Source organism: Athene noctua, chromosome 2 (genome assembly GCF_965140245.1).
Source record: "Athene noctua chromosome 2, bAthNoc1.hap1.1, whole genome shotgun sequence".
Classification (NCBI taxonomy): Eukaryota; Metazoa; Chordata; class Aves; order Strigiformes; family Strigidae; genus Athene; species Athene noctua.
The window spans coordinates 121,225,375-121,238,548 of record NC_134038.1 but is presented as its reverse complement, the minus strand read 5'-3'; the positions used below and the strand labels follow the sequence as shown (position 1 = coordinate 121,238,548).

At 43.6% G+C, this 13,174-nt stretch overlaps 2 protein-coding genes across 9 annotated transcripts in view; one reads left to right on the top strand and one right to left on the bottom strand.

Moving 5' to 3' along the window:
* LOC141957885 (protein nucleotidyltransferase YdiU-like) overlaps positions 1–6,422 on the bottom strand; it is a 25,140-nt gene extending 18,718 nt beyond the window's left edge. For 2 of the 4 annotated variants that reach the window (XR_012633200.1, XM_074900098.1), the window contains exons 1-7: positions 5,969–6,422; positions 5,145–5,261; positions 4,652–4,770; positions 4,277–4,405; positions 3,504–3,568; positions 3,345–3,401; positions 3,149–3,247 (exon numbers count right to left, since the gene is read on the bottom strand). Coding sequence is in view for 3 of the 4 variants with exons in the window: in XM_074900098.1 (XP_074756199.1) it covers positions 3,149–3,247; positions 3,345–3,401; positions 3,504–3,568; positions 4,277–4,405; positions 4,652–4,770; positions 5,145–5,261; positions 5,969–6,173 (791 nt within the window). In the remaining variant the exon portion in view is untranslated. Of the gene's footprint in view, positions 1–3,148; positions 3,248–3,344; positions 3,402–3,503; positions 3,569–4,276; positions 4,406–4,651; positions 4,771–5,144 lie in introns of all 4 variants that reach the window. The other 2 variants (XM_074900099.1, XM_074900101.1) reach the window with 2 other exon arrangements.
* The window catches only part of PDSS1 (decaprenyl diphosphate synthase subunit 1), a 26,174-nt gene continuing 19,419 nt past the window's right edge, over positions 6,420–13,174 (top strand). Inside the window, exons 1-4 of one of the 5 annotated variants that reach the window (XM_074900105.1) lie at positions 6,420–6,519; positions 8,411–8,475; positions 9,370–9,493; positions 11,495–11,625. In XM_074900105.1, coding sequence (XP_074756206.1) covers positions 8,411–8,475; positions 9,370–9,493; positions 11,495–11,625 — 320 coding nt within the window. In that variant the 5' untranslated portion in view covers positions 6,420–6,519. Of the gene's footprint in view, positions 6,520–6,577; positions 6,771–8,410; positions 8,476–9,369; positions 9,494–11,494; positions 11,626–13,174 lie in introns of those variants that run through there. The other 4 variants (XM_074900104.1, XM_074900103.1, XM_074900102.1 and 1 more) reach the window with 4 other exon arrangements.

The window sequence follows — 13,174 nt, the reverse complement described above, 5'->3', positions numbered from 1 at the left end:
ACTTGGATTTTTAAAAACAATCTTAGGTGGTAGATGCCCCATCCCTGGGAACATTCAAGGTCAGGCTGGAGAGGGCTCTCAGCAGCCTGATCTAGTTGAAGATGTCCCTGCTTATGGCAGGGGGGTGGGACTGGATGACCCTCCAATGCCCCTTCCAACCCAAATCATTCTATGATTCCAAATAGTTGGGTGGCATGCTATTTGAAATGTAATGTGGCTACTTACAGGTGCTATCTATTAGGTAGTCAAAGACTGCACGGAAGACAGAACCAAACCTTCCTTGGAGGTACACAGAAAAGAACAAGAGGCAAACCTAATATTCCACTCATAAATATGACTAAAGACAATCACAGAATTAAACCAACTCCAAGTCTGAAATTCTGAGAGTACACTAGAGTCTTGTTTTACATACTTTAGCATCAAAATTTTAGAAATAATTTAGCTGAACCAAAAATGTAGGGTATACATATAAACACATATATGCACAAAAAAAAATCATGAAAAGGAATCTTAATTCTTATACAGTGCAGTTTGCAACAGTAACTGTGGCTTTGAAAATAAATGATGATGATGACAATGTTTGGTATTTCTGAAGGTATCTAGTAGCTATCCAAACTGAATGTTCTCTGTTGACTGCAAAGAACAAAGAATTGTTCTAGGAGGAAAAAAGCGTCTAGAAATCAGTCTGCTGCTGTTACTGGAGCTGTACCGAAACAAGCAACATTAGGAATTTTTTTCAAAAAAACCTCTTTTGGAAACAATCATTTATGATTGGTATGTCTGTAGGATTACGTACAAAAAATGCTGACATAAATGAGATAGAAGAAAATCTTAACCCTTCAAGAAAAAGAAAAATTTTCAAAAACAGCGAATGAACCCCAGATACTAACAAAATATTGTGTTAATCAGAGCAGTAGTGGGCAGGAGACATAATAATAATGCTACTAGATTTTACTGTTTTGGACAGACCTCTACCAGAAGAGTTGTTTCTTTTTGACTATATAACTTTTAACAGGTTCTCTGCAAAATTCCTGCAGAATACAAGCACTTCTCTTATTACTGACCAAAAAAAAAAATCCATGGGGGCATCAACATTTGGTTAGTTACTAATACAAGTTAATGGACATGCACCACTTAAGAGCTGGCCAGATAGCTGAACAGCTATATAAAGATACATACATTCTCACTACAAAAATAATTTCCAAATGGTCTCTGTAGTTGGTAAGTACCATTACTTGAGAAAAGGCAGCAGGAGACCAGATGTACACTCAACCACAGGAAACGGAGAACTGAAATTGCTCTTACACCAGAGAAGCTGGAACAGCACTCACAGAAGGACAGACGTATTATATCCCTCTCTGCCCCCAGCTCCAGTTGAAGGGCTGCAATTTACACTCTGAAGTGCTCTGCTTGCTGTTTTGCAAGTAAGGGCCACTCCGAAAACTATGTATATTGGCTCATTTTTTTTTTTACCTAATGCATATCACTGCTCATTTGTAGTCACAGTATTTGACTAAAATGGTACCATATGAAGAAGTGTTCTTTATCTGGCAGTACAGTCATAAACTGTAGCACCCCATTGGGAACACAGCACTTAAAATTAATAGAGCAAACCAACCTGCTGGGTGTTCTGTAATAAGCCGTAAGGCATTTCCCCATGCTTCCGCCAAGACTTGACAAGACCTCTGTAAGTGCATCCCACCAGCCTCAGCACAACAGCTCCCCATTGGGAAAAAATATGGATATCAGCTGGGTTTTTTCCAAGTCAAGTCTTAAAAACAGTCTGGAGAGCTTGTACAACAGTTAAGAGAGCCAGGCCTTTAACCAATTTGACAGCAGAGAACTAAAGCACACTGTGTACTCAGTAGAATTTGTGCACAGTTAAAGAGAAATTTCATATCGCTTTTGCACTGAACAATTTCTTGAGACGACAGCAAAGAAAGGTTATAACCTTGCCAGATGCCTTCCTGCTGATACTCAGACAGATTTAAAGTTTTGTGTTAACAACCCAAAGCAAATGGTCTCAAGGTGAAGTCAGCGAATAAACTATCAAAAATGTCATTTAAAAACACAGCACTTCAACAGAGCAAATGTGATAGTTAATGCTAGAGAGATTTGCAGACACTTTGCAAATGCAGACACTTTAGCCACGTGTCAGCTGAGTACAGGCCTTTTCTGCAAAACATTTTACTTTCTTTAAAGCCTGAAATGCTGGAGTAGACATGAGAATACTTGGAACACAAAACGAACTTGACATTTTAAACACAATCATCTGAAAAATTCAGGTTTTTTTATTCTGAGAAAATCACCCAAATGAGTGAATATATCCTTGGTTCAAACAGAATTAGTTTTAAATTATTTTTTTATGAAATCTCCCTGTCTGTTCAAGAGGTGTTTGAACAAATAAGGAATTGAGAACAGTTACCTACATTTAGTACTGCCTCCAGTATTACTATCTATTCATCTGACAATTTTCCCCACCGATCTTAAAAAACTGCAACTAGGTGACTATGACAACACAGAAATAGCCACTTTCAACATTTTCCTACTTGGCCTGATTCTAGAAAAAATCATCCAAATGCTTAACGTTAGTGTAATGAAAGACTCACTTATTAACCATGTAGAATGTATTAACAGACTCACTGATTATCCACATACACTAAAGGCACTATTATTTACAGGGCAGGAATCTAGTCCTCTTGTTTTTCCAAGTCTTTTGGTGAGCAACAAGGGAGAGAACAATTTTATTTTTTAAAGAGAAGAAAATCTTGATTGCAGTATCAGAAAAGCTGGAGAAGGAAGTTAGTGTCAGATATAATCACTCAACCTAACTTCTACTTTTTTCTTTCTTTACAAAATGAACCGGATTTCAAATTAAGGTAATTCAGTTAAGACAGTCTTCCAAGTGAGCAACAGCTGTTACCCCAGGACACAGACAGTACACAGTATCTATCCAATTTAAACAGAGTAGTACTTTAAAGCATTCCAAAGACAAAAGTGAGGGATATATTTTGTTCTGATTGCACACATATGCAAAGAAAGATCTATCCTCTTGGAAACTAACTGTCCTACTTATTGATGCTCGCTGAAACTCAAGACCTAAAATTACCTGTAAATTAGGATGCTGTGAAAAAGAAAAGAAAAATACCTAGCAGCTCTGCTTGTAGGAATTCCAAGATAGTGCATGGCCTCACTACACAAAAATTCTCTCAGGGAAGAGCGAAGCACAGCTCTTCCATCACCATTCCTATAGAGACCAGAGAAATAAAGAAAAGGTCATGTAATCAAAACCATTTCAAACAGAAAACATCCAGTATCGGTGTACATAGTTTAACTACACTTACCTGGAGTATGGGGTCTTTCCTGACCCTTTTAACTGTAGTTCCCACCTCTCACCGTGCCTGCAAAAACACCATTAGGTTTCATAACAGCACACCTCGGGCTATGCATGAATCAGCCAATAGAATACAGAGTTTAACCAATCACTTAAAAAGAAGGCATACCTGTTTGTATATACTCCGACCAAGTGGGCTCTTCCATCACCCAGCTGACCTGCCCAGCTACCAAACTGACAAAAATTAAAATCATTTTCTTACATCATTTACAGCACTTATACTTGAAACAGTACAAATTACATGTAGGTTCTCTATGATCTACACAATGTACTAGCACAGTTGCTCAGGCAGTCATTATCCCTAAAGCTGCATTTCCACACTTGCATCAGTAATGAATCAGAAAACCACAGAAAAACACCAGTAATCCCCATTTTTTTTCTCTACCTTCCAGCTATGATGTACAGCTACAGCCCTGTCTCTTTTGTATAATGAGCCTTTAAACTGACAAAGCTTGTAATTTTTTTTTTTTAATTGGAAATTACAAATCAAATTCTACCATTCTTTTCCTTGACTAATCTCACCTGTTTCAATGCAACTTAACGCAGTAATCATGGTATTGCAATGAGTCTCTGTCTTTCTTCACTCCCCTGAGTTGGTAACACCTATCATGAATCAGAGCTTGTCAGGCTGCAGGGGTGCTAAGCAGACTCCACAGCTAATGGAAGTTAAAAAGATAATTTGCTTCTAGCATAAACAGAAGCAGAGAAAGTAGACATGGTACCGTGAAAGAATATTACAGTTCTCTTCCATCTGCAGCCCCTTATGAAGAACAAATATGCAGGCAAAATGTTAAGTGTTCATATATTACAGGCATTACCAAGGTTTAATTGACATGAAAAGACCTACATAATCCCACCTGGAAGAACGAGTGCCGTAGTTACCTGATGACCCCCATACCTATGGGCCAATGGAACTGACCCAAGCATCACTTTCCCACCACTGACAAACTGAAGAAAATCAGATGTTCCTTTGACAGATCTATCAAGATCCAAAATATTTTCAAGAACTTCCTGGAGAAAAACATAATACAGATGGTACCTGAATATGATCAAATTTTCAGGGGTAATGAACATGTTATCTCTACAGATTTCGTTATTAAAAGACTTCTCACAATATGTCTTAAATGTTCTATTTGTTTCGAGTATATACTGATAAGATGCTTCCACGATAAACAGCATATCAATATTAAAATATATTTTAGTACATGCATCAACAGTCTCTACTAATTAGAGAGGGACAAAAAAATAATAGCCAACCTCTGAAACAGCTACAAGACGAACTCTCGATTTAAAAGGTGTAGGATAGACAATTGAAAAAATGCAGTTTCTCACATTACGGACATAGTTTTCCTGGATCACATCAACTGGAAAAGAATCTGTAAACATGAAACAGACAAGAAATGTTTTTGAAAAAACAATTATTCATTTTATTCTTAAAAACTTTCCTCTTAAATCCTATCAAATTACTTCAGAAACAATTAAAACCCTACTCTTTGCCACAATCTATATTAAGCTTTCATGAAAAGCAAGCCCAAATGAATTCCGGATTTTATTCTGTTTGGGATTTTTGAAAAGAAGGATTGAATTCTTCAGTTAAAGAAACTGCTAGGGCATGATAGTTTTAAGATCTAAAACATTTTTAAGTAGAATCATTTAACTGTGATTAGAACAGTCTCAGGGCAGTTTTATATTGCACTCAGTTCTGTGCAACCTTAAAAGATACTTGCGTGAGACAGAAAGGTTCAGCTACCCCCACACCTGAATGATGTAGTGCAACAGAGTAAGACACTGCGCACCAGTAACTGGTATACAGTCCATATGCAGTGATGATCACCACGTAACCTAAGAAACCAGCTTGAAGTCTTCTCTGAGTAACACAAACAGAGAATGAAAAGGTCAGACGATGCAGTTCTTGCTGTAGCATAACATATGTACTCAAAAGATGTGCTTCGTACTTCCTTCAGACCTACTCTGCGCCCTGATCCATGGTAACAGAAGGCAATTTTAAAACATTGGACTAAAACTGTTTGGTTTAGTATCTGTATGGATTTTTGCTTGCAACCTTCTTACGATTCCATGTTAATTATAAAATCCCAGTCCCTCATAGTCACCATTTTCTAAAAATTCTAAGGTCTCTGGAGACTTGCTGTTAGCCACGTTTCTCAATACCTCCTAATGACAAATCCTGTTATAGCCTGCTGCCCCAAGATTTATCACTGTTTATTGCTTAATACTTGCAAGTAATTGCATCACCCGAAGAAATTATTTGTTATCATATAAATTATCTTTATTACTGCAAGCAATTTTGTATGTCTGAGATTTATACTGCTTTGTGTACCTCAAAACAGGTGTCAGGTTATCAATTTTGCATGAACACGTCCCACCATTACAATAAACGACTAATACGAAAGAAGGCGGGGGGGTGGGGGGCGGGTAAGCAGCTCTTTATGGCCAATCTAGTTTTAATTTTAAAAGTAGTAAGTACTTGGCTGTGTATATAAGGCCTTCACTTGGTCACTGCTACAGTAGCCGGTACAACCCCCCGCCCGAGCCGCGGCGCAGCGCGGGCCGTACCGCGGAGGCTGCCGGAGGAGAGGCGCCATGCGCGGAGGTCCGCCGCCCCCCGGGGCCGCCGGCAGTGCCCCGGCTCGGGGTGCGAGGCGTTGGGGCCGAGGGGCGCCTGGCAGAGCCCGCCGGAGGCGCCCAGCGGGGCCGGGCACCCAGCCCCGGCCCCCCAGGCCCACGCCAGCCAGGCGGCCATCCAGGGGGGCCACCACATGTCCCCCAAACCTCGACTTCACCGCGGCAGGTCGGAAGCCGGCTCGAAGCCTCCCTCCCCTCAGCAAAGGCCCCTCTCTCCTATCTCTGCACAGAGATGTCGGGGGGCAGCTGGCACCTTCTCCCAGCGGGAAGGACAGCGCGACTCTGGCGGGAACCGCCCTCCCCGCCCCGATGGGGCCGGGGCCGGGCGGGCCGCCACTCCCACCCGCCCGCCAGGCCGGCCGGCGGAGCCGGATCCCCGGTGAGGGGCGGCAGCGTCCCAAGCCCTGTCCCCGCGCCGGGTGCGGGGCCCAGGCCGGGCCCTGAGCGGCGCTCGGCGCCCCGCGGGCGCGGCGGGAGGTGAGGTGAGGGCCCCCCGCTCGGATGTCCTCCCGGCGCCCCCGCCGGAGGGTGGTGGCGGCTCCCGGCTTCCGCGTCCGGGTCGCGGCGGTGCCGGAAGGCGGTGCCGGCGGGGCAGGGGGACACCATGGCCTTGCGCTGGTGGTGGCGGTGCGGCGCCTCTTCCCGCCGGGCGCCGCCGCTCGGCTGCCCGCCGCGCCTCCGCCCGCCGGGGCCCGCCTGCCGCACCCCGCCGGTCCCGGCCCCCAGCGCGGCGGTGAGTACCGGCGGGCGCCTGGAGGTCACCGGGAATGAATGGGGCAGCGGGGGGTCCCGGGCGGAGCCTTTCTCGGCCCACGTCTGCCCTCCCGCCCGGGCAGCGAGAAGGCCCGAAGGCGGTTCCGGCGGGCGAGGGCGGGCGGACGTTTCCCTGCCCGGGGGGGACCTTGTAGGGGGCAGGAGCGCTCTCCGTGCAAGGTTAAGTACTGGCTGAAAGGTTTTCAGGGCAGGATTGGTTGCTGTTGTGGGGAGGATCCTCTCGGAAGTCTCGGGGTGGGAGCAGGGAAAGCGGTTCTCGCTAGTGTGAGATTTTCCACGTGTTTGTAGCATTGTGAATTGTAATGGGGGGGTAGTTCTCTCGCTGCATTCGCTTAGACCTTCCTCACAAGGCCGAGCTGCTGTTCTGACCGGCAGCAAAGTGTTGCGAGGTGTCCGACATCGTGTACAACCCGCTCTTACCGTGTGAAGCAGCAGTAAAGGAGAGAGTCTGTGTCCTCACTGAAGGAAGAATAGGAAGAGATCAGCTATTTTTTAACAACAGAAAACGTTGAGAAGTATGAGGGAGTGAATTTAGGAAGGTCTTGGGCCATAGGGCTAGGCACTGAGGTCAGACAGCCGTGAGTTCCAAACCTGTGGTAAGTTAGGGTTCCTCTCCTTCTTCCTCTCCTTCCCTCATGTCCTTCCCTGGCCTTTTTTCATCCTGTACACAAAGAGGATGGAAGGGTGCCCTGGAGCCCTGGCGGTGCTCTTGTTTTTCTAAGGAGAGACTTAAAGCCGCTTACTAGAGACACTTGAGGCATGAGGAGCAACTTTGGGGGAACTCTCGTCCAGTTATAGGTCTTCTTGAGAGTTTCTGTGTGGACTTCTGGAGAGGCAGTTCGGTGAACACATGGATTGCAGTGATTTCAGGCAGGGTCAGCCCGGCTGGGACTCTGAGTCAGCGTGCACTCCAGGGCAGGGCTGGGTAGTTCCTGGCAGCGCTGCCAGGCACAGCGCAGGAGGTGCATTTCCCTTCTCAGCCTATCTCTGCTGGAATCGTGTACCTGGGACTGCGCCATCCCCCAGGCTCCAGGGCTCTGTCTGCAGGGAGAGATCACTGGAGAGATTGCTAGGTTTGGAGGTCAGGTTCTTGACATCTAGCAGGGAAGATGTGCAGGTGTAAGTTATAAGAAGCACGCTGAATTAAAATTGCTTCAGGGTAAAACAAGGACATGTTCTTCTGTCAGTGTATTAGTTTACAGAAACAGCTCTTCTCTCTTCTCTATGCCTTGACTGGTGCAGTCCAGATGTATCTGCAAGACAGGGCACGTCTGAAAATTGCACCTTCCGTGAGCGCAAAAGCAAAGTTTCCTTAGAGCAGTTCTGGGAAGTTAACTGATAGGCCTTTTTGGCTGGTCTTGCGAGGGGAGAAAGTCCAACACTCCTGAGCGGAAGAGTCAGTTTAAGTCAGAAGCTAATCTACATATTGGCAGTTACATCTCGTGTGATATGGAAGGAAATTATGAGACTCCCTTTGCTGCTGGGTTGTTAAAATGGAGAAATAGAGCTGTGCTGATGAACAGACACTTGTTTTTTGAATCAGATGTCTTCTGTCAGTTTAAAGTTATATTAAATTAACCCTGATTTTTCTTTGTGCAGATGTGTCACTTTACCCAAAGAAGTTCAACCTTATCATTTCCAAAAATATGTAATATATTTTGGCGGTAAGTTGGAGATATATATTGGTGTGTAATGGGTAAAGACATAGTGGGTGAAGTGGGTAGTTACCCCTGTGAGTTGTAAGCTTTGAAAATAAAGTTATTTGCTCTAGTACATAGTTGGATATTTCTCTGCAGGCTGCTGCTATGGTGCTGAGTCTGAATCTCTAAGTCCTCCATCCTCAAGGGCAACAGGCAAAGCAAGAATGCCCCAAGAAAACCCATATGGTTCACTTTGAAAAGGGAAACAAACATAATAAGAGGCATAAACTTCAACTCCAGTGAAAATAAAAACAATCAGGCCTAAGCCTGCTGCATCTTAATGCATCCAGGTGGAGCTTTCACACTTTACTGATGAACTTTCATAGCATTATCATGCTACTTGGAAGTATTGATTTAATGTATAATTTGTAATGTAGCTGAGTATGCAAAGGAGAATTTTCAAATCCAAGTCAGGAATGTTTTTCCAGGAATATGCAGGAGAGGGAAGGAAGCAACAGAATAAAGGTGTTACTGGAAGATGAAGGCTTCATCTCCAAATGTACTCTATACTGTCAATAGTGATTCAAAAGGAATACAGTGAGAACAGTGTAGTTTTATGTGTCTCAAAAGTCTTCTGTAATCTGTTAAGGGTGGGGTGTTTATTGTTTGCCAAGTGCTACACTTTGCCAGCTCCTAAAAGTCTATGATCGTCAATATGTAGCTGTGCTTGTCGTTGGACCTTATTAGCTGGCTGAAAAGAGTGTTTTGATGCCTTCTGCTTGTATTTTATCCATTTGGTTAAATTTTGTATGAGGAGAGAGGAGGAGGAGGAGGAAATGCTTTGAAATATTTCTTTTGGGGGAATTAGGGAAAGTTTGCTTTTAACAACATTATCCTCTTGAAAAACACTCTCACCAGATTTCAACACACAAGTACATCCCACTTGTGCAGCTGCAGTAAGACAGTTAGTAATGAAAAATACCAAGACCCTTTTCAACTTGGTAGAAAAGACTTGAAGAATCTCTATGAAGATATTAAAAAGGTAAGGGATTTTGGTGACTATTCTGGGATGTTTTGATGATTCTGATTTTAATAGCAGCCATCGCTTTGGAAGATAGTTATTGAAATAATATTATTTATGTTTAATGAATAGCTGTCTGAAACTTAAACTGAAGGCAAAGCGAGCATTTTTTACATATCTTGTAGAACCAGAATGCATTTTTCCTTTCTTTCCTGATGTACATTGCTGGAATACATTATTTATGTTTCAGATTACTTATAGTAAACTCAGCTTACTTCGGGTGTAACGAATATGGAGATATGGAGAAGGCTGAGGTACTCAGCAACTCTTGCCTCGGTCTTCACCAGCAAGTACTCCAGCCACACCACCCAAATCACAGAATGCAAAGGCAGGGACTGAGAGAATGAAGAACCATCCACTCTAGGGGCTGATCAGGTTTGAGACCATCTAAGGAACCTGAAGGTGCACAAGTCCATGGGACCTGATGAGATGCATCCTCAGGGCCCAAGGGAACCGGTGGATCAAGTAGCTAAGCCACTGTCCATCATATTTGAAAACCTCTGGTAGTTCAGTGAAGTTTCCACTGACTAAAAGAGGGGAAACATAGCCCTCATTTTTAAAAAGGGAAAAAAAGAAGGCCTGGGGAACTACAGGCCAGTCAGTCTCACCTCTGTGCCTAACAAGACTATTGAGCTTCCTCTTGGAAGCTGTGTTAGAGCACATGGAAAATAAGGAGGTGATTGGTGACAGCCAACATGGATTCAGTAAAGGCAAATTGTGCCTGATGAATTTGGTGGCCTTCTACAATGGGCTTACAGCGTTGGTGGGTAAGAGAAGAGCAACTGATGTCATCTGTCTGGACTTGTGCAAAGCATTTGACACTGTCCCACACAACATCCTTGTCTCTAAATTGGAGAGACGTGGATTTGACAGATGGAGCACTCAGTGGATAAGGAGTTGGCTGGATGGTCACACTCAGGGTTGCGGTCAACAGCTCAGTGTCGAAGTAGGGGGAGGAGTGACAAGTGGTGTTCCTAAGGGGTTGGTGTTGGGACTGGCGCTGTTTAACGTCTTAGTGACATGAACAGTGGGATTGAGTGCACCCTCAGCAAGTTCATCGATGACACCAGGCTTTGTGGTGCAAGAGGTGGGCGCATGCAAAACTCAGGGGATTCACAAGGCCAAGTCCAAGGTCCTGCACATAGGTTGGAGCAATCCCAAGCACAAGTACAGGCTGGGCAAAGAGTGGGTTGAGAGCAGCCCTGAGGAGAAGGACTTGGGGGTGTTAGTGGATGGAAAACTGACTATGAGCCAGCAATGTGTGCTGGCAGCCCAGAAAGCCAACCATGTCCTGGGCTGCACAAAGAGAAGTTTGGCCAGCAGGTCGAGGAGGTGATTCTGCTCCACTCTCATGAGACTCCGCCTGTAGTTCTGTGTCCAGCTCTGGGGCCTGCAACATAAGGGCATGGGTCTGCTCGAGCAGGTCCAGAGGAGGCCACAAAAATGATGAGGGGGCTGGAGCACCTCCCCTGTGAGGACCGGCTGAGAGAGTTGGGGTTGTTCAGCCTGGAGAAGAGAAGGCTCTGGGGAGACCTTATAGCAGCCTTCAAGTACTTCAAGGGGGCCTACAGGAAAGGTGGGCAGGGACTTCTTATCAGGGAGTGTAGTGATGGGATGAGGGGTAATGGTTTTAAACTGAGGGAGGGTGGATTTAGATTAGGTATAAGGAAGAAATTCTTTATTGTGAGGGTGGTGAGACACTGGAGCAAGATGCTCAGGGAAGGTGTGGCTGCTTGCTCCCTGGAAGTGTTCAGGGCCAGGTTGGACGGGGCTTTGAGCAACCTGGTCTAGTGGAAGGTGTCCCTGCCCATGGCAGGGGGGTTGGAACTAGATGATCTTTAAGGTCCCTAATAAAAAAAAGAAAAATACTGGCAATTATGGTATACATACATACTGGTTTGCTTATGCTAAACAGATTTGCTTTGTGACTTTTATGCTGATGCGTTCTTTTTCTTTTTATAGGAATTACTTGTATCTACAGCAGAACTTAAGGAAATGTGTGATTATTACTTTGATGGGAAAGGAAAGGCCTTTCGACCAATGATTGTGGTGCTAATGGCAAGGGCTTGCAACATTCACCATAATAATTCCAGGTGAGTATGTGGTAATAGATCATACTTGAAATTTATCATTCTTGTGTTCCTGAAAAATTTCTAGTAACTTAATGAAAATAAAAAGCTCACTAAAACCTGAATTTAAGTTCCATCATGAAGCTGTATTTTTGTAGTTAGCAGTGCAAAAGGAACTACTGTGTTCATTACATGCTTCCATGTGTAAAATTGTGGACTATACTGCAGTTGTAACTGCTGATGGATAAATAATGTTGCCAAATTCTGATTTTTGTAAGGCTTTTAGTCATTTTATGTTCTTAGATAAATTCTTTTTAGAGCCTTTAATACTCCTTGTAACTATATGAACTTAATTAAAAGTATTTTTCATTTGTTACCACTCCTATAGCTATTAAACTCTTGTCACAGATAATAACTTCGCTGCAAGAAGAGACTTTCATAGCTGTTTCTGTAATTATGCAGAAGAGCCAGTAAGCAGGTGGTATGATTATATTCAAAGCTGTAAGATCCAAAACAGTCAGAGGGGTTTTTTTTCCCCCTCCAGGAGCAAGTTTCTACAATTTAATGTAAGATTCTAAGATTAAGCCTGGTGTAATACTCGTGCTCTTCAAGTTACTTTTCTTCTGAAAGCAGTTTTAAGTGAGCAGAACATCATGCTTGCCCTGTACTCTTTATCACTCCTTGCTCTGACTGATTGCAGACACTTCTCTCCACAGGTTCCTATCAGTTGTTACATTTACATTTTGAGGTAAGATGTTGGCTGGAGTGTTTTCTTCCTTCCAGCTATGCTTCTAGTCTTCCCTCATATAGAATTTCAAATATGAAATCTTTGGTCCCTTGCCAGAAGTATTCCTAGACTAATTTATCAGTCTTAAGGGATTTCTCTCAGCTTTTGCATCATTTTTTCCTTAGCAGCAGGTTAACTCCTTGTTGGGCTTGATTTCTACCTCCGAGCACAGCATATATTTTGCTGCTTGATACAGCACCTCTCCTGGTATACCCTCTCCTATGTGAATATAATTTTGAAGGAGAAAGCAATACCTAGTTAGCAGAGTCCTGTCCTCTGTGTTCCAGTTCCTTTTGTTTTAGGAAAATGTCCAGGATTAATGAACTTCGCTCCAGCTTGATTCTGTTCTCCGTTCAATACTGCTCCTTGTCATTGTGTTAGAGGTAGCAAAAGGAACAATACTGGTTGTAAAAGTCCTCAAGGATGTTCTTTGTCACAGCACTGATTGGCTTAATATTTTCAGGAGTGGTCTTGACATGAAAAGTCGGCGCGTGATGATGGCACTTTTTGATGACAAAATCAGTCTTGATGAGTGGCCATCTGTGGTGGAATGAAAGGAAGCACAATAAAACAAAAATTTCTGCTTGAGTTTGGAGGCTCATGAGTGTCCCATTAGGACATAACCCCAATGTGATTTTCATCCACTTTCTCTATGAAAAACCTTAAAAGTCATCCTAGCGTGCATCTACCATAGTATATGGGTGCAGCTATGGGAGTGCTGATAACCTTGTATATCACAGTTTGGGAAATCATCAGCATGTCGGATCCTTGTGTTCAAAAAAGTTA